The sequence below is a fragment of the Candoia aspera genome, chromosome 1 (genome assembly GCF_035149785.1).
Source record: "Candoia aspera isolate rCanAsp1 chromosome 1, rCanAsp1.hap2, whole genome shotgun sequence".
Taxonomy (NCBI): domain Eukaryota; kingdom Metazoa; phylum Chordata; class Lepidosauria; order Squamata; family Boidae; genus Candoia; species Candoia aspera.
This window is the reverse complement of record NC_086153.1, coordinates 229437779-229462889: the sequence shown is the minus strand read 5'-3', so window position 1 is coordinate 229462889 and position 25111 is coordinate 229437779. Positions and strand designations below refer to the sequence as shown.

Here is a 25111-nt window from a genome sequence, read left to right as displayed (position 1 = left end):
CCTCGTTTGCAGCAAATGCTCATCCTGGTCAACCAGTCCCGCGCTAATAAGCAACTCCGCCTCTGCTCCATTACCTGCAAAAGCATTCTTCCTTCTTTCCTCCTCCCCGCCTGTCAGGCAGAACGCTAGAGGTCGCGCGTGAGCTCAACTATGCCTTCCTCTAACTCTCGCTCGCTGCGCCAAAACGGCGGCCGCGCCCGACTCGTGACGACGGCACTTGCGTCGCTGGGCGGGAAAGGGGCTGTGGTGAAAGGGAAAGGGGCGTGGCCCGGATGTCCACGGGGTAATTGGGGAGCCTCCACTATGGCCGGCGTCTTCGACATCGACCTAGAAACGGAGGAGGGGAGCGACGGGGAGGAGCCTGAACCGGGGTCCTTGGTGAGGCGGGGTGGAAGATGATAGAGGAAAAGGGGTGGGTCCAGCTAGAGGAGAAGGGAAATGTGAAAACAAGGTCAGAAGAGCCTAGTGCACAGTTCATTAGGAGGTCATAGTGACTTCTACGGGGGTTACTCCCAAGTAGGACAGGGTTGGTGTGGGCAGACCTCGCTTTCCCCTGTGCTGCTGCTGACCATCTGCTCTGTTTCTCCCCCCACCCCGCTTGCCTCTTTTAGGAAGTGGAGCCAGATTTTCGTAGCAGTAGCTCAGAGTAAGTACGTTGCAAGCTCTCCACCGGCCCCAAGATTGTTGGCCTCCTTGATATCAGCCCAGTCTGCCTTGGGGTGGAATTCTCCTGCCTGTGTTAGGCTCTTTAGTGATGGATGTGCTTACACACAATTGAAAAACAGGTTGGCAAGAGGGGTGAAACTGTTCTCTCTCCCTGCTCAGTATCGTGTCAGCAGCTACTTCCATTCTTTTAAAATGGCCTTTTCTGACTAGCTCACTATGTGGGTAAGGCAACAATTCCCATCATCCCCAAAAAGAATACTGTAGGGCTGGAGACGATGGGACCTGTCCCCAATAAGGGGGATCAACTTGGGAATGACTGCAAAATGCAAGTCATGTCAGCATAACATGTGATGGGATTTCCAGGTGCTACCTAAGCAAAATGACAGGTCAGCAAGTGTAAGTGGAGATGTAAACATTTCAAGGGGAGACGAGATGTCCTTATTCCACTCCAAATTGCCACAGTTAGATTCCTGATGATAGTGATAAAGTCTATTCCTTTGTGGCCCTGACTGAAAGTATATCAGAATGAATCGAAGTGTCACAGCTGCCTTGCTGACTCAGGTACTAAGGCCCCACTAACTCAGCATTTTGTTCCTAAAAACTGTCACCTAGTTCAGAGGCTGTGGGAGATACTCAAATCACAGCATGATAGTGATGGCACCAGTGTTTGCATTTACAGAGGATTTCTAGCTGTTTCAACAAATGCTATTCCTAAAAGCTGACTTTATTGTGTATTTGTCCTTTTGCATCTGAACCAATGGCCATCACCATCATAAGGTAGAGAACTGAATGTTTATCACAGTCTGTGCTAAAAACGATCTTTTAAAGCCAGTCTATTCAATGACCTAAGGGTGTCTAGGACTGTTAAAAATCATGAATACGTGCATTTAGGAGTGTATCAAAAGGTGGCTTAATCTTAATGGAAAGCACTCTCATGCAGATTGGGGCATCCACTTTCCACTTATACACCCAGAAAGCCAGTTTTGTGTAGTGATTAAATTGTTAGAAACTGGGAGTGTGTGCATTCTAGTCCTCCCTTAGGCATGAAAGCCAACTGGGTGACTTTCAGCCAGTCACACTTTCAGCCCAACCCACCTCACAGGGTTGTAATAGTGGGAAAATAGGAGGTAGTGTTATGTACGCCACCTTGACTTGTACAAATAAAGGCAGGATATAAATCTAATAGTGAAATAAATAAAAATCCTCTCTGGAAAGTTGTTCCTGGACTGAACTGTGGCAGAGGGTTGAAATGGGTAGAGTAGATTCCAATACTCTTAACATCTACAAAGGGAAGCACTGTGTGTTAAAGAAAAGTTACCACTTTAATGTGCCTCTAATCAATGTAGTGGACCTCTGGATCAGTACAGCTTTCCTCTTCATTTCTTCTTCTTTGATAACATTTTAGTTTTTTTTTAATCTGTTCATTTATAGTTCTGAACATTGAACAAAGCAAGCAGCATTTGCTTGCCACTGTGTGATTGACAGAGAACATGCCTTTGGTATTCATACCAATGAGTGTACTTCCCCATGAGAATGTCACATTTAGTACAATGATATCTGAAGAATTCCAGAGTATCACATTGCTATTGGTGTAATGAAGTTCCCTTATTTCTTTTCTTTTGGGCTTTGATCCTGAGTTAAATTAATTGAAGGAAAGTTGTTTTCCCTATCAGTATCCTCCCAATAATATGCACATCCCATATCACATTATTCAAGAGAGGTCCTGGGCCCTCTGAAGAAAAGTTTCGTGGAGTGCTGCTGGCTGCAGGAGGTAGGCAGGAATAGAGAACTTTCCTTTCTTTGATTTTTAATTTACCCTAAGGTTCAAACCCGTGCTTTCATAAAATGCTCAGTGCAGTTGTGCTGCCAGATCTTCATCTTCTCTTCCTTTGATTTTCAAAAATTGGACCCTCCTCATTTCTGGAAAGCCTCGCACCTTTGCCTTGCCCTTCATTTATGTATTAGGTTTTTCTGAAGGCACAGCAATATAAGAAGATTAATCTCTTTCTTCTCTTCCACAGTTTGGTGCCAGGTTATTATGAGGAAATTGAAATCTCTGAAAGCAGTGTCAACAATGGCCCAGAATACATTGGGCCCCACTGCTTTGAGCTGCTGCGTGTTTTGGGAAAAGGTGGTTACGGCAAGGTGAGCAATGACTGAAAAATGAGTGTGGAGGCAGAGTGTTAACCCCTTAATCAACTGCGAGAAAAGAACCTTTTCAGTAGAGGAGGAGCAAAGTAGCTAAGCTGGCCTAGAGTCTTAGGGGATAAATGTGCTTGGGCATACGGATGTTTCTGTATGGAGGAGCATTCATCTTGGGACTGCCTGCCCAGAGTCTGAAATGGTGCGGTCTAGGCTGGTTTGTCCCCTTGGGGAGAAGTCGGCTAGACCACTGCGTTGTGAGAGAGCATGTTCCCTGTCTGTCAGTGGAGAGCTGCAGTGCACGAGGAGGAGGCCTGCACTTCTGAAGTTATCAGGAATGGGAATTAACCACTTCTGAGATTTTGCAGCCCTTTGGAGTTTAATAAAATTGTATTTCTGTTACTCTATATTCTCAAAGTACTGCTTAAGATCTTTTGGAGTAAGTAAGGGAATATTCTATGGCATTGGTGAAAACACCTTTAGAAGCCTTTCATGGATCAGAAGGCAGAGGTATCAAAGCCCTGTAATCAGGAGTGTGAGAATAGTACCCTGGATTGCCCCCCTCCCCCCACCATTTAAAAGGTCTTGCTTGTTCTTAGCAGTTTTTTTAAAAAAAATAGAGGCTGAGTACACAGGGGATTAATGTTAAGGAGTATGGAAACATGTTGTTTGGATTATTGACGTCTGATTTCCATCATAGAAAAGACAGCGTTCTTTCTTCACTCTTTACTCTGCTGGATAGCCCTGTTCCTCACTTAAGGATTTTGCTTACTGCTTCCATTTCTGCTTTAGGTGTTCCAAGTGCGGAAGGTGCAAGGCACACATTCTGGGAAAATCTTTGCCATGAAGGTGTTAAGGAAAGTAAGTATCTTTCTGTCTACAGCTCTGTGTGCCTTGTTACATATCTTTATGAGACCATAATTCTCTCTGAATGTCTCCTGCAGGCCAAGATTGCCTGTAATGCCAAGGACACCGCACACACAAAGGCTGAGAGAAATATTCTGGAGGCCATCAAACACCCATTCATAGTAGACCTCATCTATGCTTTCCAGACTGGTGGCAAGCTCTACCTCATCCTGGAATGTCTCAGTGGTATGGAAATGGAGCTCCATGGAAAGGAAACAATTGCAGTGGATTTTCCCAAGAACCTGGGATCTGAATCTTCTTCTTCTGTGTAGCTTTTAAAGGTTGGGGCAGGCAGTGCTGGAGAAGACTGATAGTATCTGTTTGCTTTGCTTCATAGGAGGGGAACTCTTCATGCAGCTGGAACGAGAAGGCATCTTCCTGGAGGACACAGCCTGGTTAGTGACAATGCTACCTTAACCTGAACTGAAATAGCCAGGAAGATTGGTGTTCACCATACATAGGCTTTCTCTCCTGTTTCTTGCCATGCCAGTATTAAGTAAGATGACAATAGAGGCAGCTGGAAATCTCAGAGTAAATAACTCTCTCTGTACCTTGCAGCCATTCTGAAACATCCACTGAGTCCTACCAAGTGGTCATATTCAGAGTGACTCAGTTCCCCTTAGCAAGGAATGGGAGCACAGACACGGGCCATTCAGATATTTTTTGCAGGATAGTTTACGGATAAAGTCAGTTTTATTTGTCTAGCTGCTATTGGGCACAGCAATAGTGATATCTAGCAATGTTATCTGAATTATGCACTTGTACAACCAGAAGAAGTGGCTCTAGTACTCTGTAGGTTGAGTTCTGCCACCTGGCTCCTTCAGGTAGCCTAATGAGGTGTGTGTGGCTGGATTTGGGAGGTGGTTAATGCTTTTCTTAAAGAGGGTGCAGCGCCATCTGCCGTAAACAAGGCGATTATGCACCCTTTCTTTAAGATCTCTTGATCCAGCTGTATTGGATATTTTTTATGCTGTCTCCAACCTTGTCTTTTTTGGAGAAAGTTATTGAGGTGGTGTTGGCAATTATCTGGATCCCTTCCAGTCAAGGTTCAGGTCCAGATATGGGATGTAAACTGCATTGCTGCTCTGATGGATGATCTTCATGGCAACACCCCTGGTCTTATTACACCTCTTGGCCTTAAGGGTTCTTTGATGGGTTTGCTGCTACCTGGTGGGTGGTTTCAGTCAATATGTGGGATGTTGCTCCAAGGTAGGTTCCACAAAGCTTGGTCTTCTTCATGTTAGTCAACATTTATACAAAACCACAAGGAGAGGTCATCTGTCAGTTTGGGGTAAGGTGTCATTGAGGTAAGGTGTTATGAGACTCAACTCTTCCTTGCTGTCCCTGGCCATGAATGGCTATGAAGAACTGGATGGGGAAGTTACATCAAATAAATGTATGTATGTAGATAATTTCTGCTGCATTTTGAAATGTACAAGCTGTTGTTTTCAGATATGTAAAGCATATGCCAAAGCAATCCCCAAGTGCCAAGTGGGGAAGGCGGGGAGCGTTGACTAATGAAAGAAGGTCATTATATTTAAATATACGGACAAGTTTCCATCTCCCTCCTGGGATTGCCAAGTCTCATAACTGCATGTGGCAGTTTGTGTCTTTCTACTGATTCTTCTGTAAACGCCACCACTCCTCTCGGTTTTAATTGGAGCTAGAAGTGGGAACGTAGGAGTCAGTACAATGCAGACAAAATATTGAATTGCTGCAAAACCATCTCCTTGAACATCAAGGTTATGTTCAGAGGAGATCTTAGGACTGTCGGTCTCTATTGTTTAAAATATCAGATGCCATTTGATCCTTCCTGCTTTCCCAAGCAAAAAGTAATATCGACTTATCTGCACCAAATATATACAGTATTTGCATCTGAACTTGAAGGTACAGGGTCCCATCTCTCAAGGTCCTCTCTTGACAGCTGAGTTTCTCATTCCATAAATGGATTAAACTTGCTGATGGCCCTCCCACCTAGAATCCTTTCCGTGAAATCAGACTCTCGCCAGCAGCCTTCATTATGAGTTATTGGCTCCTGGAGTGGTAGCCCCTCACAGATAAATGAGGAAGCATCTTCTGAACTATATGGATTGCGTGTGGTTGTTGATTAGATCCCTTTTGTGTTCTGCCAGTTTCTATCTGAGTGAGATCACCCTGGCTCTTGGCCATCTCCACTTTAATGGCATCATCTACCGGGATCTTAAGCCAGAGAACATAATGCTGAACAGCCAAGGTAGGGAAAAGCATCCTTGTTTATGGAAGGAGAGGCAGGAGACTACATAGTTCAAATGTCATCTGTACTGCTTTGTGACCTCAACCAGGGCTGTAACAGGACTTTGACTCTCCAATCTCTTCTGCAGGGCACATTAAACTGACGGATTTTGGGCTTTGCAAGGAATCTATCCATGATGGTGCTGTCACCCACACCTTTTGTGGCACTATAGAATACATGTAGGTGATGAGGGCTCACAAGAACCTTTAGGATACCTGTTCTGGATCAGTTTTAGTGTGAGGTTTACCGGTTTAATAATTATGCATTGATTTCTTTGCCCTAAATTCCAGGGCCCCAGAAATATTGATGCGGAGCGGCCACAACCGGGCTGTTGATTGGTGGAGCCTTGGTACCCTGATGTATGACATGCTCACAGGATCGGCAAGTCTCTCTTGTGCTGCTTTTTGAGGCAGGATGGAAGTGGCAGAGGATGCAGTGGTGGGAGGGAGCGAAGGAAGAATTGCAGATCAGTTGTTCTCACTGGATAATAAATAAACTGTTGCGGAGAACTTCATGTGGAGGTCAGCTGGCTGTTGACAGAGGATAGTAGGAAGAATGTCCTATTGTCCTAATCAACAAACTGCACAGCTTCTGAAGAAAGGCAACATGACCAGTACAAGCACTGCTAGGTCTGCCAAGTAAACCATTAATGGGGCATTGCTATGGAAGTGATACTTTGCTGTCTTGCTGTCTCCTTTACTTGGCCCAGGCAAAAACTCATTTGTTGGACCTTCTGCTTTTAAGGGACAGTGCTTATATTTGGGTTTGCCACCAAGTTCCTTGATCTATCTGTCGTCTCCCTTATTTTCTACCCAAACCTCTGCCTCCCCTACACTTCCTTGAGTTTTTAGGACCATTTATCTTAAGCCCTTTGTGTCAATGCTTTGCAGCCTCCATTTACAGCTGAAAACCGCAAAAAGACAATTGACAAAATCCTCAAGTGCAAGTTGCTGTTTCCACCCTACTTGACTTCAGATGCCCGGGATCTGCTCAGGAAGGTATAAGTGTGTATATCACATGATTGGGCTGCTCTGATTGGAATTCTGAAACTTAGATTGGAATTCTGAATCTTAGATTGGAATTTTGAATCTTATTTATAAAATTAATAACTAGCTTCTCCTCCCTAGTATTTTACTATTGCTGCCAAGCATTCTTCCCAACCTGATTTCCCTTTTCCCAAACTAGTTAGGGCAATGGTGACCAATGATTATAAAAACTGAAGTCCAGCATATTTGGAAGGCATCAGGTTGAAGAAGGCTGCTGTAAACTACCAAGAGATCTCAGTAATAAGCAGCATAATAAATTTAAATAAGATGATTTCATTAATAAAGCCATAGATTAACAGTATTAATTTTGGCATTCAAAGTCAAGTTGGCTGACCGATAGAACTGTGCTCAAGGCATTCCATTCATATATTCCTAAGAGTATGTTTTGTGGATTGACATCCACAAAGAGAAGATCTATATTGGGCATCCTATTGAATTTTAGAGGAAAGTCTCAGAAGCTTAGCACATGATCAGTAAATACCTCCCTCCCCAGAATGAAGCTTGGAAGGGCTCTCCAGAGTGCACGTGTACCTGAGCAGTGTCCTTCCTATCATGCCTTTCAGTGTACTTCTTAAATGTGGGTAGTTGGGCTAGTGCCCTGAGGGTGCTTGTCACCTTTCTCCTGAACTTAGAAGTGAGCCCACCTGGTTTTCTGGTTCCTTCTTTCCTGGAAATGTATCTTTAGCTGCTCTTGCCTTTTAGTGACCTGCTTGTTTTATTACCTCTACCTGAGAGTGTGCAGGAAGCCCCCTTCTCCCTCACCATCAGTGCTCTCAAGGAGCAGTTCACCGCACTAAAGTAGCCCTGCTTAGCTTGTGTTCCCATACTTACTATACTTGGCCCAGGCTGAATGGACAGAGGTACTGGAGCAGCCCTGTGGCAAAGCACATTTGATTACAGGTAGTCCTCGTTTACTGACTGCTCATTCAGTGACTGTTTGAAGTTACAACGGCGCTGAAAAAGGAGATTTACGACCAGTCATTGAAGTTGTGGCCATTGCAGCTTTCCCACAGTCATGTGATCAAGATTTGAGTGCTTGGAAATCAGCATGCTTTTACTATGGTCGCAGTATCCTGTGGTCCTGTGATTGCCATTTGCGATCTTCACAGCTGGCTTCCAGCAAGCAAAGTCAGTGGGGAAGCTGGAAGGAAGTTGCAAGTAGCAGTCACGCAATGTTGTGCTTAACAGCTGTGGGTGATTTGCTTTGCGACCGCAGCCAGAATTGATATCTTAAGTCGGGCACGGACATGTGATATTTCACTTTATGATTGTGTCGCTTAGCGACGGAGCTGCTGGTCCCAATTGCGGTTAAATGAGGACTACCTGTGCTGAATGGTGCTCAAAAGTGGGTTGCAAGGGAGGATGGGAGCCCCATCTCACTGGAATGCTGTGGTGCTGATGACTTGCATCCCTTGCCAGAATAGGAATGGCACCTTTACCATGGGGGCAGGGCTTGGTGAGCACCTCTGTGTGGAAAGAACTCCAGTTAAATTAGTTCTGTGGTGAATTATATCCTGAATCAGGATGAAATGGAGGTTATTGTGAAGCTGTCATAATGGGAAGTTTAGAACTGTGAGCCCTGACTTCTCAAAAAGTTTTTCTTCTTTTTGGCATTATCCAGAGTAGTATTTCTTAAAACATGCTTCTTTCCTTCCCTAGTTTCTCAAAAGGAATCCCATTCAACGAATTGGGGGTGGGCCAGGTGATGCTGCAGATGTGCAGGTAAAGTGGATAGGGAGGGGGGGCAAAGTTTTCTCTTGACACATGTAAGAACTTGGAATTCTGAGCAGCTTTCTTTCCTTTTGACAAGCAAGTTATTCGCCCTCAAGGCTGAAGGTGATATTGGAGAGGCTAGTGTGGGGAAGGAGCTATCCTCTCAGTGGGCTTTCCAAAAGAAGGCAGGGCATCGGTGCTCTGCATCATGCTTTCTCTACCCAATAATAATTAAATATGGACAAATGCCTGCAACATGCTTAAAACAATGAAGGCTATTGCACTCTTCTTAAGCTGCAAACTATGCTGGGGAGAGATGGAGAATTTTCCTGACATTACTTCAGTAAATCTTTAAGTGTAGAAGAATCCATAATTTTATAGAAATTTGAGATTTGGAATATGAGAACTACATGTCTGAGGACTCTTCATGCACTTTGGATAGTATTAAATTCTTTATCTTCTCTTTTAGAAACACCCGTTTTTCCGACACATTAACTGGGATGACTTGTTGGCCAGGAGAGTTGACCCACCATTCCGGCCATCTCTGGTAAAGCTACCACATCTCAGTCCTCACTCTTCCTATTACTGCCTTTTCTCTACTTTTCAGTCTTGCCCCTGACCATAGTGGGCCTTCTTCGTCTTCAGAATCTTTATCTTGATCTATAGTTTAGACAATGACAGGTTGTTAAGGAATGCTAAATTGGGTGAGGCATTTACTGGATTCACATATCACATAAAGGGGTTTTCTGGTTTGAATAGGTATTATTGCCTGGTTCTCATATATTGCTTAGCCATAAAATGGGGCACGTAATCCTTTTGTACCAGGGGCTAATATTTGTGGTCTCTGGAGGAAGTTCGGAGTTATGACAGTACTGCAGTGTGGTGAGGTCACAATTTTCGGCTGCACCATTTTCTTGGTGAAAATTGGGATTCCATTGCTGTAAGTTGGCAGTTTGTTGACAGTTTTCTGAAGTATCGTTTTGGGATGGGGCAGTGACAGAGTTGCAGAAATGGAGTTGAGTGACTGTTCAATTGGAGTTGCCTCCCTCTAATAAACTTTAGTGACTGTATTTATGTATCGTGCAAAGCAAAAGCCAAACTAACCAATCACTGCACAGTTCACATGCTCCTTTGACTGTTTTTGAGCCATAACACAGATTCTCATTCACTTTAAACCTGTTTAATTCTTCACTCACTGTGTTAATTTATTTCCCTTTGGTAATTCCAACTGTGTGATACCTAATCTTAGTTATTAAACAATATGGCTCTTTGACATCACGTGCTAACAGTGCATACTTCTCCACAAAACTTTCTGGCAAAAGAACTCCTTTCATTTGTGTAGATCACTGTTTCTCACCCTTGGCAACTTTTAAGTTGTGTGGACTTCAACTCCCAGAACTCCCCAGCCAGCTCAGTTCTGTAAGTTGAAGTCCAAACACCTTAAAGTTGCCAAGGGTGTGAAACGCTGGGGTAGAGAGTTGCTAACGTGGAGTAGAATTCCCAGTTCACCCATAACCAAAGGGCTAAAAGATGGTATGATGAGATATCCAGCACATCTTTTTCCATCCACAGCAATCAGAAGATGATGTCAGCCAGTTTGACACCCGCTTCACTCGCCAGACACCTGTAGATAGTCCTGATGACGGCTCCCTCAGCGAGAGTGCCAATCAGGCCTTTCTGGTAAGGGGTACCCAGCTGGAACTATAGTGAGAAGGAAGAGGTGGTAGCAAAATCATTTTCACACACTACTGTGAAGCAGTGGAGAGAGCCTTCTTCACCCAAGGGGCTCCATTCCCTATGACTAACCTTTGGGGTTAGTCATCTATGCCAGCTGTGGATAAGACCAGTGCAAAAATTCAGTGGTGACTCCCAACTTTTTGAAAAAAAGTCTTGCATAGCAATTGCCTGCTGCTTGGGGGAAATCTTTCTTAAGACCACAGCTGGTAGGAGAGTTAACCCCCTTAATCGCCCGTGCCAACTGCAATCTCAAAGATGATCCTCTCCTCTGTAACAAACAGGCAGGTTAAAAAAAAGCATTTTAGAGCATAAGTTCCATGCAGATGGAGCTGAAATGAAGGGAACCTAGGCTGACTCCAACAGGTGGTTCTAACTTGACGTAGAAGTTAGATGGGGAACTTAGGGCCTTCCAGAAGTTGTTGAACTACAACCCTCAGCAACTGTTATTGGCCACATTAGCAACAGTTGCTGAGAACTGTTGTTCGCAATATTGTGAAGGCCACAAATTCCCCATTATTGATGGAAAGACTGCAGACAATAACTGAACCCAGATCCCGAAATGAAGTTGTGGCCAGGATCATAACAGCACTGACCAGGTGTTCCTCCCATAGGGATTTACCTACGTAGCTCCATCAGTGTTGGAGAGTATCAAGGAAGGCTTTTCCTTCCAACCCAAGTTGCGATCTCCACGGCGTCTCAACAGCAGCCCCCTCACACCTGTCAGGTAAATCTGGAGACGGAAAGTTGGGAGGAAGCCTAGATCTTTGGGACATGTTCCTCGTGGGACTGGCTGCAGGAAGGATGCAGTGCCTGCTGAGTCCTTGCTTTTTCAAAGGAATGTTGCCTACAAGGGTACTGTTTGCTCTTCTCTCCTGATATTAGAGCCACAAGCAAGGCTTTGAATGCCTGTGTTGCCTTAACCCTAACTTGTGCTTGTTTTTGTAGCCCACTGAAGTTCTCACCCTTTGAGCCCTTCAAGCCAAGCACAGCAGTAGAGTTAATGGAGCTGTCAGCAACTCCACTCGGGCCTGCACCAGAAGTCACAGCTCCATTGCCCATCAAAACACCTTCAGGCACCAAGAAGAAGAAAGGCCGAGGACGGGCTCGATAACTGGAGCAGCAAAGAGATCTCTGGATATGCATCATCAGGTGGAACACTGGGGTGGGGCTCAACGGTGGGCAAGATGGGACATCAAGCCCTAGGAGATGCCACCTTTGCTCCCAGCGAGAAAAGGACACCTGATGTTGGTGCTTCCTTGATGTCAGGACTAACTTAGCCATGGTGCTTTTAGTTCAATCTACAGTGAATCTTGGAGGAAGGGAATAATGTGAAGCTGTGAGCAGCAGAGTTCTGCCTGGTTATCATCCTTCTAGGAACATTTGTCTGACTGCATCTTGGAACTTTGCAGAGGTTAGTCAGAGGAAAGGCACGGGGTCTGGCTTCATGGCTGCTCTAGTTGAAGGTTTAGGACCTGTAAAGGAAAGGAAGCAACTCTGAGAAGTTGGAAGGAAGGATCAGACTGCTGCTTCTGGCTGGAGCTTTCTCTTGTGCCAGGAAACTTCCTTGCTTGTCTTCTTTTTCCAGCGTGCATCTATGTGCCAAAAATGACTGCTTCTCCCTCACTGGTGGTTGTTGCAAGATAAATCCTCACCCAGGGCTGCTTTCGATCTTCTCTGGCATCCTGGTGTCCTTGGCAACAAATGAATCTCAGCAGTTGGCACAGTTTCATACCTGGCTCATATTCAGAAAATGGGTGTTGTGCTGCATAGAATAACAGGTTATAGGAACTGCTGCAAAGAGAAATACTAAGCAAAAGAGCTAGTTTTTTTTTTTTTTGCCAGCCCAACAGCAAAAATGGCTATTGAGATACAGCCACTGGCTCTCTGTTTTATTGTTACAGGAAATGTGCCTTTTTTGTTTGTCGTCAAGCTTTTTGGAACAGGCTAGAAGAAGCAAAGGCAGCTATACAAACAGTGCTGCTCCCCAGTGGGGGCAGCAGGCAAAGCAGAGGGACTCCCATCTGTGGAGTCTGTCAGATGGGCCTGGTACCAAGAACTAAGAGCTGTCTCTGTGACAAGGCCCTCCTTCCCTCCTCCCTGCGGTTTCTAGAGAGCTGTGACATTCAGCGGCTTGCCACTGTCTTCCCAGGCCGCTGTTCCAGAGAATGAATGCAGATGACTCAAGAGGACTTCGGCGCTGCCCTCGGCTGCCTTTGATGCTTCGCCTTCTTCTAAGGCCGTCTGCGCTGCTGCCTCCTCAGGATCGGCACCCTCAGTCAGCGTCTCTTCTTGATCCTGAAGGAGCTGCTGCTGCTCCTCCTCCTCCATCATCTCCTCCTCTTCTCCTTCTCCATCCTCCATCCACTGTTGCTGCTCTTCCCGAAGTTCTCCATCACTCTGTTTCTCATCTTGGTAGTCCTGGGCCAGGTCCTCGGAAGGGGTCTCCCTCCAGAACTGTTGCCACTGAAGAACCAGGATTCTCATCAGGTGCCGAGGATGGTATCGTCCTTCTGTTGCGCTGTTCAGCCAGTGCCATGCCATAAACAGCAGCAGCAGCAGCACAAGCAACAGGCAGATGAGGATACTTACTGTGACATCCTCATGTTTTCTTCTGCTATTCCCTGGAATTGCTGCCTGGACTTTCCCAGGAAGTAGCAATAAGAGAGTATGGGAGAGCCTGAGCTTCTGTAAAAAGAGGGGAGTCTGGGTCAGTCACTATCCTAGCAGGTCTGCTTCTTTGGGCACTTCTGTACAGCCGCCCAACTTGCCCCTCAAACCTGCATCAGGAGCATCACCGTGCTGCACCTCGCCTTCCTAGAGAGGCTCCAGTGCTGCTCCTAGCTGGCAGTGGGGCCTGACACAAACAGAAGCTAGCTCCCCCCTCCCCCTGCCCTTCCCATGCCATGAAACAAAAGTCAGCCATTATGTGTGAGGAGCAGCAATGCCTCTCCTTGAGAAGCATGAGGGGATGCTGGCAACATGCTGTGGTATGTTGGGTAGAGGAAAAAGGAAATCCCAAGAAGTGGAAGACGGGAAAAGGTAGGAGTTCCCACCAATGGGAAATGGGCTGCCCTGCAAATCCAGAGGAAACACTGTGCAGCTGTCTTGGCAGTGTTTCCTCCATAGCACCTGCTGAGCCAAGTGCATATAAGCCTCCATATGGGGTGGGAACACAAGGGACTGGCACAGATTTCGGATCAGCACAGCCCTTGTGTGTGAAAGGGCCTTTATTTGCTCTATTCATCCCTGAAGCAATTCTGTAGCTATGGAATCTTGGAATTCGGCACTAAAAACTTAAGTTGCACAATAATAATTGGCCTCAGCTACAACTTGTAAGGGGGAACATGGACAGAGATGGACAGGAAGCATCTTGTGATTGCTTGGGAGCTATTTAAACTTTACTTGTTAACCGGTTAGCTACTGCCCTACCTCAGATGTCTTGTATTTAAAAAATAGTGGAAGGAATTTCACCTCTTTTGCATTCTGTGTAGCTATTAGATCCTAGGGTAGCTTTGATGTTAGACGTTTTGCAGCGCTGCTGCAGTCATAGATCGTAAGATGCTAGCTCCCTGCTATAACAAGAGCATGAGAGAGAGAGATTGATTTTGTCCTTGCGCAAGTTCTACCTTTGTGGTTATTTCCCAAGATAAAAACCCATCCACATGATGTTGTTGTTACTCAGGGCTAAATATACTCTGCGCTTAAAAAAGGAGATTATGTACCCAGAGAAACTTAATTCTATGATTTTAGAAAGAAAATATACATGCATATTATTTTTACATATCTTTCTGATATTTTTACATAATTTATTCTGGATTGTGTTACTAAGGAACTAGGAGGTAAGAACTTCTTTGAAGTCACATCTGGCAGCTGAAAATCTTCAGCTTCTGGTTTGCTCCTGAAAATCCTGCTAATGCCCAAATGCTTTGTTTCTTCCTGCTCCCTTTTAACTAAATATCTGCTAATCCTGTGTTATTTTAAAAATAAATGCTGAAATTCTCAGAAATTTGATTTGTTCTCAGAGTGAATGGGTTTTTCTACCTGGAAAAACTGGGGATCAGCAGAAACATCTCAGCCTTTGTTTCAGAAGGTAGGAGCGCATCAGTTTTTACATCAGTCTTTGTTGAGCATCTACATGAGATACTGAGGGGAGCTGCACTGCCGACTCTGACTCTCAGTACATATGTGTTCAAAGGACGACAAGATGCTTTTGATAACAATCCTTTCATACCCTTGGACAAACTGCAAGGCAGATTGCAGATAAGGGGAAACCAGTGTTTTCTGACCTGCTAAAGGACTGGGGGGAGTTTAAGCCAGCTTATGCATGACTGTTTTCATTGGAGAGAGCCAGTCTGGTGTAGTGGTTAAGGGACCAGGCTAAAAACCAGGAGACCGTGAGTTCCAGTCCTGCCTTAGGCACGAAGCCATCTAGGTGACCTTGGGCCAGTCATGTTCTCAGCCCTAGGAAGGATGCAATGGCAAACCACTTCAGAAAAACCTTGCCAAGAAAAACTGCAGAGACTAGTCCAGGCAGTCTCCAAGAATTGGACATGATTGAATGGATTTTTTTAAAAAAATCCCCCCCCATTGGATATTATATTGTAAACATGGTTAATGGTTTAGTGTGTTGTGTGGACTAAGGACAATTGGAGGACTGTTCAATAAACCTGAAATCCCCAATGCTGGGCCTCCCTTCTGCCAGGCTTTTTTAAAAAAAGAATCTTTGCATTTTAAATAAGGAGTTCACAATCATGTCTCCAGCATGATCTTTATTTCTAAGGAGAATCTTTGGCAGCTTTAAAAAAATAATAATGGTTGGTAACTGTGGCCAAGTACTTTATTTGGAAATATACCTATCTGTCCAGAAAAAAAAAAAATAAGATTGCTTAGTAGGGAGCAACCTAGGAAATAGATGAGGTAGTGAGAAACACTGTCCGTTGTGGGCGCTAGAATGATTGGTTCTTGAGGAGTGAGCTGTAGAAAAAAATGGAGGAAAACATTTTCAGGAAGTGAGCTTAATGAGTAAGTGAACAAGATGGTTAGCAAGAGCTTTGTTAACAAATCCAGTGGGCTGTGCAAGAGCAGATGGATGGAGCTGACTGCAGTCATTATCTGCGGCATGTTTGTGTTCCTGCCTGAAAACTACCAAGTAAGTGTATGCTGCAAATGCAGATCCATTGACTGTGCTTGAGGAAAAAGAGGATAAGAGTAGGAACTTTTATCAGCTGATAAAAGAATGAAGATTTCTTGGGCCAAACCTCGGAAATGCTACACATAAGAGTTGACAGAGGTAGCAGTGTTCCCCAAAGAAGAGAGAGAAGTAGCAAAGGCTAATGGATAGAGCGATTGCCAGGAATGACATTTTGAAAGATATTTTGCACCACTAAAAATAGTTTCTAGGTTTTCATAGGGAAAAAAAACCAGCTCTCAGTTTCTAGGGAAGAGAAGCACTTAAGCTGGACAGGGGTTGAAAGGTTGGAGCCATGTAGAGAAGAAAAGCTACCGTTGCTACTTGTAGAAGGCTCAAAAGGATAATGGTAATTGGTGGCTCCTTGCTACAAAGAATATACACTAATGTGTGTCAACCAGATCTGCTGGTTTAGAAAGTGCACTGTTTCTCAGATGTGTGGTTGATGGATGTGACAAGGCAGCTGGCAAGATCTTCATACCCATGGACAGGCATTCTCTCGTGCTCTTGATATGACAAGAACAGCTGTAACTAATGACCTCGGACTTTGAAGCTATGGGAAGAAAGGTGAAGAATTTGTGAGCGCTGATGGCCTTGTCATCAATCCTTCCAATTCATAGAAAAGGACTAGAAAGGGAAAATACACTGCTATTTGAATTACCAGCAATGAAAATGGTGACAGAAAAAAATGATTTATGGGAACATAAATGTGTTTGTGTTAATGTACTATAGATGATACTGTAAACTGTTGGCATGAAATTATTTGCATTTTAGAAAGACTGGGAATAACGTGTTTGACCAAAGAATATCAAACTTGATCAGGAAGACTTTTCCTGTGGGGGAAGCCCAGAATAAGATTAAGTGAGTAACTTTAAGGGCCTATTAACCCACCAGTGAAAATCAGGAATTGGTATGTAAAATTCACAGCATTCGTTGTCTATATACTAATGCACAGAGTATTGGAAATAAACAAAATGATTTTTTACTTATATTACAGGAAGGCAAATGTGATTTACTAGTTGTAATTGAGACTGGTGCAGGGACACCCTGTGACTGGACTTCAGCAACTACTGTCTGGGACAGGATTTATTCAGAAGGAACAGAAACAAAAGGAGAAACAAAATAAACTTGCATTTTCAGTTAAAAATATCCATGTCCACAGAAATCCAAGGATGCTAACTTGGAATTAATCTGATTTAAAATAAGCAAGAGGAGGAATAAAGGCAGTTCCGTTGTTGGTGTCCACAACCAGCCCCTCCCACCCCTGAGGTGAAGATGTGGATGATGCTTTCCAAAAGCAAGCTGTAGGGCTGTTTCAGGAAGGCCGATTCTGGTAGAACGTTAGGAAAAGCTATTCAAAGACAAGAGCAATTATAAGAGGAGCTGAATAACCACAGAAGGGGTGAACTCCCCTTTGTTGGATATGTCCAAGGATAGGTTAGGCCAGGGTTTCTCAACCAGGGTTCCGCAAGAGGTCACTAGGAGTTCCCTGGGAGATAACTATTTAAAAAAATATTTCAAATTCGGGCAACTTCACATTAAAGAGGTAAGTTTCATTCTTTATTTTTAGTTTAACACTGTTAATGCATATAATGCTGCCTCCGGAGGTGAGATTGGCACCATCGCTCCTGGCCTTTTGGCGGAGTCTGAAGATCTGGTTCTGCCACCTCGCTTGGGGTGGAGAGGGGAATAGAGCTACATGGGGATGGTTGCTATAGACCACTCCTCCCACACTTGGACTGTTTTAGATTCTTCACCACTTGGATTCTTTATTTTTACCACTATTTATATTATTTTTTACTGTATTTTACTCCTTGTATTTATGGTGATGGTTTTAATTGATTGTTGTAAACCGCCCAGAGTCCTCCAATGGGAGGAGATGGGCGGGGATAAATTAGATAAATAAAAATAAATATAGGCCTACACATGAAACGAATATAATAATTTTGTAACTTCTGGCCTATATTTGAGCCTGAATGTGCAGGGGTTCCCCAAGGCACAAAAAATATTTCAAGGGTTCCTCCAGGGTCAAAAGGTTGAGAAAGGCTGGGTTAGACAGCCACTTATCAAGGATGCCTTAATTTGAATCCCTGTACTGAGAAGTGAAACTTGGACTTTGAGGAAGGCAGATAGGAGAAAGATAGATGCATTCGAATTCTGGTGCTGGAGACTACTGTGCATCTCATGGACAGCAAAGACTACCAACAAGGAAGTTCTAGACAGAGTCAAACCAAAAATATCCCTGGAAGCCAAGATCACCAAACAAAAAGTGTCATGCATTGGTCATGTTATGCGAGCCAACTCACTTGACAATTATGCTGGGATTGGTCAGTGGTAAAAGAAGGGGCTGCCCTAGGACTCACTGGCTTGACACCAGAAGGGAAACTGGAATGACTTTGATAGAACTAAGGGAAGCTGTAAGAGATAGAAAGGCATGGAGAGCATTGATCCACAAAGTGACTGAGAGTTGGACACAACTGAATGGACAGACAGAGCACTGAGAAGGGGGGTGGCCCCTCGCAATCTTGTGATCCTGTTATCCTCACCAGTGTGATGTTTGGTAAATGGCAGTTACTGTACTGGTTGTGCCACCATTTGTGTGCAGCACACATTTCTCACACTAAAAATTTCAAAAGGACCACTAGCCTGAAAAACGTAATCCATAATAAATGATGGTTTAATGAGCTCAGCTTGATACATTTACTGAATCACAATATAAATTGCTGTATTACAGCTTCTCATTCATGTAAGTTTGGCTGCTATGTACCTTGGCTATATGGTTGTACAGCAGAATTTGTGATACTCCAGAAATATAGAACAATGATCTCAGCATTGTTCACCACTGATCATTCTGGCTGGGGCTCCTGGTATTTATCAACAGTAGCTGGGAGGCCACAGGTTCCACCCGTGGTGGATAAGGAAAGTGTGGGTGTCCTTTAGTCTTAGATTTCTCTGAATTGCATTTGGGCGAGGTCCCAGTGAAACAAAATTTTGATTGAAGATGACATGAAAGAAGTAAACTCCAAATTTTCTAAGTCCCTCAGCCTTTGATACAAAATTAACCCTCCTTGGCAAAGCTCAGACTTTGAGTTCATTGCCTGCTTGCTAGGGCTGAGAGAGAGTGACTGGCCCAAGGTCACCCAGCTGGCTTCATGCCTAAAGTGGGACTAGAACTCTCAGTCTCCCAGTTTCTAGCCTGGTGCCTTAACCATTACACCATACTGGCTCTGCAATTTAGAAATTTGCAGTATTTTGTATAGTAGACCACCAGGACGGTTGTGGCTTAATCTCTGCATTAACAATTCAGTGGCTGTCCTTTTGCAAGGAAAAGGCTTAATTTGTCTGCTAGCCTAATTCTCTCTTTACTCCACAGCCCCACCTTTAGTAAATTGGAAGTTCTGACACACGACTAAGGCCTTTCTTAATCTGTTAGAGGGCTAGGGATGGTACATCCATTTTAGTATCCCACCCATATTCCTACTTTCCTTTCTCTGCAACCTATAATAATTTCATGTTTTTATTTATTTATTTATTTATTAATCAAATTTATATCACTGCCCATCTCCCCCAATGGGGGACTCTGGGCGGTTTACAATAAATAGCATTAAAACATTGCCAGATAAAAATTACATTAAAATATACATAAAAGCAAACATGAAATCCAAGTGGAGATGGATCACTAAGGGGTTCTATGGCTCCAGCCATCCCCAGGTGGAGCTATCTCTCTCCCCCTCCCAAGCAAGGCGGTAGAACCAGGTGTTCAGTTTCTTCCGGAAGTCCAAGAGTGAGGAAATCTGTCTCAACTCTGGGGGCAAGATGTTCCAAAGGGCGGGCGCCACTGCAGAGAAGGCTCGCCTCCTGGACCCCACTAGATGAAATTCCTTTGCTGATGGGGTCCGTAGCATGCCCTCCCTGCCTGACCCGGTGGGACGGGTCGATGTTATGGGAACGAGACGGTCCCTCAGGTACCCTGGTCCCATGCCATGTAGGGCTTTAAAGGTGATAGCCAACACCTTGAATTGGACCCGGAAGCAAACTGGTACCCAATGCAGCTCGCGTAACAGTGGTGTCACATGGGCTGATTTTACAGCCCCAATAATTGTCCGCGCAGCCGCATTCTGGACCAGCTGAAGCTTCCGAATACTTTTCAAGGGTAGCCCCATGTAGAGCGCATTGCAGTAGTCTATATGGGAGATGACAAGGGCATGAGTGACTGTTCAGAGGGCATCTCGGTCCAGGAATGGGCATAGCTGGCGCACCACCCGAAGATGTGCAAAGGCCCTCCTGGCCGCGACTGCCACCTGCTCTTTGAGCAGGAGTCGCAAGTCCAGGAGGACCCCCAGGTTCCGCACTGGTTCCGAATGGGGCAGTGCCACCCCATCCAGAACCAAAGATGACAACTTCCTGGAACCCAAGGAGCCATCAATCCACAGCCACTCTGTCTTACCAGGGTTCAGTTGAAGCCTGTTGTTCCCCATCCAGGCCCCCACAGCCCCCAGGCACCTGGAAAGGGTGGAGACCGCATCACTTACTTCACCCGGGATGGAGATAAACAATTGAGTATCATCAGCTTACTGATGATACCTCATCCCATGGTGACGGATGACCTCACCCAGTGGTTTCATGTAGATGTTAAATAGGAGAGGAGAGAGTACCGAACCCTGCAGCACCCCACAAAGGAGGGGTCGAGGGCCGAATCTCTCCTCTCCTATCACCACCGATTGGGAACGGCCCTGGAGGAAGGAGGTGAACCAGCGCAAAACTACCCCACCCACCCCCAACCCCCTGAGCCGCCGGAAACACCCCCTCCCTCACGGATGCATTAACCATCACCTGGACCCAACCACAAGTCACTTCCTGGGCTGATTTTATCAGCCAGGAAGGGCATGGGTCAAGCTGACATGTTGCATTCACAGTCCGGAGAATCCTGTCCACTTCCTCAGGCCCAACAGGATCAAACCATTCCCAGATAACAGGGTAAGTACATTCCCCTGGCACCTCCCCAGACTCCGCTTCACACTTAGAGTCTAACTTAGAATGAATCTGAGTGATTTTATCCTGCAGATGCTGTGAAAACTCTTCCGAACGGCCTTGTAGGTGGGTCCCTGGATCTACCTGACCCAGAAGAGATCGAGCGATCTTAAACAAGGCTGTTGGATGGCATTCTGCAGATGCAATAAGAGCGGAGAAATATTCACGTTTCACCGCTCTTACCGCCACAAGGTAGGCCTTAATAGCGGCTCTAGCTTGTGTTTGGTCAGATTCAGTCTTCGTCTTCCTCCAGCGATGTTCCAGACGTCTCTTAACCCTCTTCAAAACCCTCAACTCCTCCATAAACAGGGAGTGACGGGTCGAGCGAGGCAAGAGAGGACGCACAGGCGTGATCCTGTCCAAGGCCCCAGCTGTGGCCCTATTCCAGGCCGTGGCCAGGACCTCCGCTGGACCATGCAGCAGGCCCTCAGGAATAACCCCCAGCTCCCTCTGAAACCCTACCGGGTCCATCAGTCGCCGGGGGCAAACCAATCGAATGGGTCCAGCCTCCCTGTGGAGCGGGGTGGCACAATAAAATCTCAGGGTCACCAGAGTGTGGTCTGACCATGACAATGGGGACAGATCTAACTCTCCCCTCAGATCACATTGCCACTGCTCCAACAAGAAAACTAAGTCCGGGGTGTGACCGCTGTCTCGAGTCGGGTCCCCAATAATCTGGGACAGGCCCATGGCTGCCATGGTAGCCATGAACCCCCGGGTCGTCTCCGAGGCACGTCCCAGGGATGGCAGATTGAAGTCCCCCAGAACCATAAGCCTGGGGAACTCCACTGCCAACCCCGAGACGGCTTCCAGCAGCTCGGGTAGGGAGGTTGCTATGCAGCAGGGAGGCTGGTACAGCAGCAACACCCCCAACTGTTCTCGGGATCCCAGCTTGAAAAACAGGGTCTCACAACCAGCCACTTGCGGGGCAGGGCCCCTGAAGGCCACTAGAGATTCTTCGATGACCACTGCCACCCCACCTCCCCTGCCCTGGTGTCTCGGCTGGTGCCACACTTGAAACCCAGCTGGGCACATCTCGGAGAGGGCTACACCCACTTCCGAGCCCAGCCAGGTCTCGGTGATACACGCCAGGCCTGCCCCCTCCTCTGTGATTAAATCACATACGAGGGGGGCCTTGTTGTTCACTGACCTGGCGTTAAGGAGCAGCAGCCGAAGACCAGGGCCCACGAGGGTCTGTCATCCAGGGCCTGGGTATGACCCTGGAGGGCCGGACAATGCCACTGGTAATAAACACCGGGGGCGTCTTCCCCGAAGATGGCCTGCCCTCCGGGTCCCGTCATAACATCCCCGGCCCATCACCACCTCGATGGAATAGCCTGCCCCACAGCCCCCAGAGTTTCCTAATCTGGTAGCCTCCACTCCCGGACCTCCAGAACTCCTGGGTTTAACCAGGGGTCCCTCTTCCCACACATCCATCTTCTCCCACACCATCCACCTTAGGCAGTGGCAATCCCCCCCAGCACACCAGCTTCTGCTCTCGGCGTTGGTGGGTCACCGCTGCCATCCACACCCTTACAGTGCCCCACCTCAACCTCTCTCACTAGAAGAGGTGGGACACACCAGCCACTCCTAACCACCCCTGACTCTCACTCAAGGGCACTCCACATCAAACCAATCCTAACCTCCTCCCGAGCCTCTCACCCATGGGAGGAGTGGCACACTCACACTCACACACCAAGGGACGTTTTAGCCATGGAAGCTAACGACCCAGCGACTGGAATGTATGAGGAAACCTAAATTACAGAAATAACTCTTCAGAATGTATTTTTCTAGATTAGTATAATTTGATCATTCCAAAAGAGACCCATGCTTTGGATAGGTGAGCCTTCATCTGTGAAGCTAGGGCTATTGTCCACTTTGTCCCCTCCTTAAGAAGACCCTCTGAATGGGGAACAGTTTGCAACTTACCGGTTTCCTTTGCATCCAGTTTGAGTTGCAGGAGAACAATGATTAATACAGTCACTTCTCTCCCTTGCTGCTTCTACCCCATCCAGATGCTTCCCAAATATGGTAGAATCTAGTTCTCGTAAGACCTGCCAGCTTGGCTGTTGGGCCTTATGGAAGCCAGTCTAACACTTCGGTTGATTATCAAGTTGGGAAGGTAGGTTGACCCCTCTACTTATTAGTCACTAGAGTCCAGTGTGGTGCTGTACATTTAGTAGCTCAGTAGTCTCAGTTCAGCAAAAGTGCTTATGTCTTCTGTATTGTTTTAAGGATTGACTATGGAAGCAACATGGTTGGAGTAGCATAAGGAGACAGACTCAAATCTCCAATCCACTGTTAATTGTTTTGGCCTGACAAAAAGGATGGCTATCCAGTCTGATCAATGGTCATCTGATCTTAATTAGTTCCCAAGAATGTTGGCATGGTCTTGTGGCCATATTTCCCAACGTACTTAAGAAGCTTTCACTTTCCCCTTAATCGAATAATGACAGCAGCTCACTGAAGAAAGGAAGATAAGGAAGGAAAGGGTATACAGGGAAAAAAAACCCTACAACATCTGTAGCCCTTTCAGTAAGTTTACAATTTGCACAAAAATTCAGGCTACATGAACTTCTATCTTAACACTTTTAAGCGATTAAAATATTTTAGGTCTATTTGCATATACAGTATTGGGAGTTAGTCTTCAGTATCAGCCTTCACCATAATCCTACAGTATTTATAAGAATTACCATCTGGGCTGGGAGTGTTGTTTTGGCACAGAGCATGGGTCCTTTAGGTTGCAATCTTATACTCTCTTATCTAAAAGAAAGTTCTTGAAATCAAGGAGCAGACATATAAGACAACTCTATCTGTAATCAGTTTTCTTTATAGTTAATTTGCTCCTTTCTCCCTCTTGTAACAACTAGTGAGTCAACAGAAGGAACTACTACAACAGGAGCAAATGGCATCCATTGTCCTCTAGATGAACTTCAACTCCACCAGTCCCTTACCATTGGTCATGCTGGCTAATTTCACAGTATCTATATGCTCCAAGTTGCCTAGCCCTGTGCATTTCTGGATAATGGACAAGGCAGCATGTGAACCAACAGGACATAGCATTTTCTAAACACAAAGAAGGGGGTGGAAATGGTGGTTGTAAAAGAACAGCTCTCTTGTTCTTTTAACAAGTTGACATTGGTTACCCAGAAAAGCCTTCTAGCTACTCAACGTAGGCCACAAATAGTACAAAGGAGCCAAGTATCGAGAGAAATTTAACCCATCTTCTTAATACCATATAGTCTTGGTTCCTCAGTGTAAAAACAAAATCATTTTATAGCTGCGAAGAATGAAACATGTGTTTTCAGTGGCTTACAAATGGTCTGTAATGAACTTCTTTAAGTGGTGACAGAGGAGTCATTCCAAAGCAACAATGTCTGGCTTAACCACACCAAAGGAAAAGGTGATGGAATGTAGGCTACTTCTAGTTCTGTCAAAAGCAGGAATGTAGAAAATGTGGCATTTATGGCTTTTCTATAAAGTTTTTCATCATGCTACAGAGGGAGAAGCATTTCCTCCCTCTACCCCACCCATACAAGATTAGAAGGACTAGTTAAACTGCACAAAAAATGGTTCCCTTAATGCTATTTTCTGCACTGTGGCTTTTCTTAACCAATCCTGAGAAAACTGGGACTTGCCATTGGGAAACAAATGATCTAAGCTGGAAACTGGTTATTCTGAGAAAGTATAGACAACTTAGCACGTTAGCTAACCACCATTTCTGGCCAGTGGAGTAACTGATTCCAGCTGCATTGTAGTAGTTTTATTCTGAAATCTGAGCTATTAATGCATGTCTCTGCTAGACTGAGCTGTACATCACTTCCACATTCATTCTCTTTTTCTGTCTTGTTGGATCATTGGTTCACTTACCATCATCCAGAGCAGTTCAGTTCTCTCTCTGCTGGGCTGCATGGAGTCTTGAGGAGAAAAAATGAAACTCTTCAAAGTTCAGGGTTAAGGGCGGGCTTCCTGCGTGTGTTCCTCACCCTGAGATGGGGTTTTGCTACGTGTTTTTGCTAAGCACCATATGCAGAGTGATCTGCCTAGCCTATCTATTTTGGGTAAATTATTCAAAACTATTGGGGGAGCAGCAGAACTTCCTCTTTTCCTTTATGAACTCTTATAAAATAAAACAAAATAAAATTCAGACTGACCTTAATTAGGGGGAGGCGCTTTCCCCCAACCTGCCACCTTTCAGATATGCTAAACTTCACATTCTGGGTAGAAATGCTCTTGCACAGTGCAGGGGTGGAGATGGTACTTATATATACATTTTCTCCTGGAAAAGAGGATGAAAGAATGAAGGCCAGCTTAAGCTCATAAGGGAAGGTGATGAGGACAAAGAGGATTCTTTCTGAAGGACAACAGAAATAACCTCAGAGCAGGACATGGCACTGGAAAGTGTCCAGG

At 45.3% G+C, this 25111-nt stretch overlaps 2 protein-coding genes across 2 annotated transcripts; one reads left to right on the top strand and one right to left on the bottom strand.

Moving 5' to 3' along the window:
- Positions 1-266: 266 nt before the first annotated feature.
- Positions 267-14493, top strand: RPS6KB2 (ribosomal protein S6 kinase B2). The gene is made up of 15 exons (XM_063289027.1): positions 267-378; positions 612-646; positions 2688-2811; positions 3601-3669; positions 3753-3900; positions 4052-4109; positions 5847-5947; positions 6075-6165; positions 6277-6367; positions 6877-6984; positions 8692-8754; positions 9215-9292; positions 10318-10425; positions 11094-11206; positions 11428-14493. The coding sequence occupies exons 1-15, from the start codon at positions 304-306 to the stop codon at positions 11591-11593; spliced, it is 1428 nt and encodes a 475-aa protein (XP_063145097.1). The 5' UTR covers positions 267-303; the 3' UTR covers positions 11594-14493.
- On the bottom strand, positions 9586-24691 carry PTPRCAP (protein tyrosine phosphatase receptor type C associated protein). Its single transcript, XM_063289026.1, has 2 exons — positions 24572-24691; positions 9586-13167 (listed from the first exon to the last, which is right to left on the bottom strand). The coding sequence occupies exons 1-2, from the start codon at positions 24611-24613 to the stop codon at positions 12589-12591; spliced, it is 621 nt and encodes a 206-aa protein (XP_063145096.1). The 5' UTR covers positions 24614-24691; the 3' UTR covers positions 9586-12588.
- Positions 24692-25111: the final 420 nt, after the last annotated feature.

Coding starts and splice junctions, on each gene's coding strand:
- RPS6KB2 (XM_063289027.1), top strand. CDS start 304: ATGGCCGGCGTCTTCGACATCGACCTAGAAACGGAGGAGGGGAGCGAC. Junction 379..611: donor AGCCTGAACCGGGGTCCTTG/GTGAGGCGGGGT, acceptor TGCCTCTTTTAG/GAAGTGGAGCCAGATTTTCG. Junction 6,368..6,876: donor ATGACATGCTCACAGGATCG/GCAAGTCTCTCT, acceptor AATGCTTTGCAG/CCTCCATTTACAGCTGAAAA.
- PTPRCAP (XM_063289026.1), bottom strand. CDS start 24,613: ATGCAGCCCAGCAGAGAGAGAACTGAACTGCTCTGGATGATG. Junction 13,168..24,571: donor CTGAACTGCTCTGGATGATG/GTAAGTGAACCA, acceptor CTCTTTTTACAG/AAGCTCAGGCTCTCCCATAC.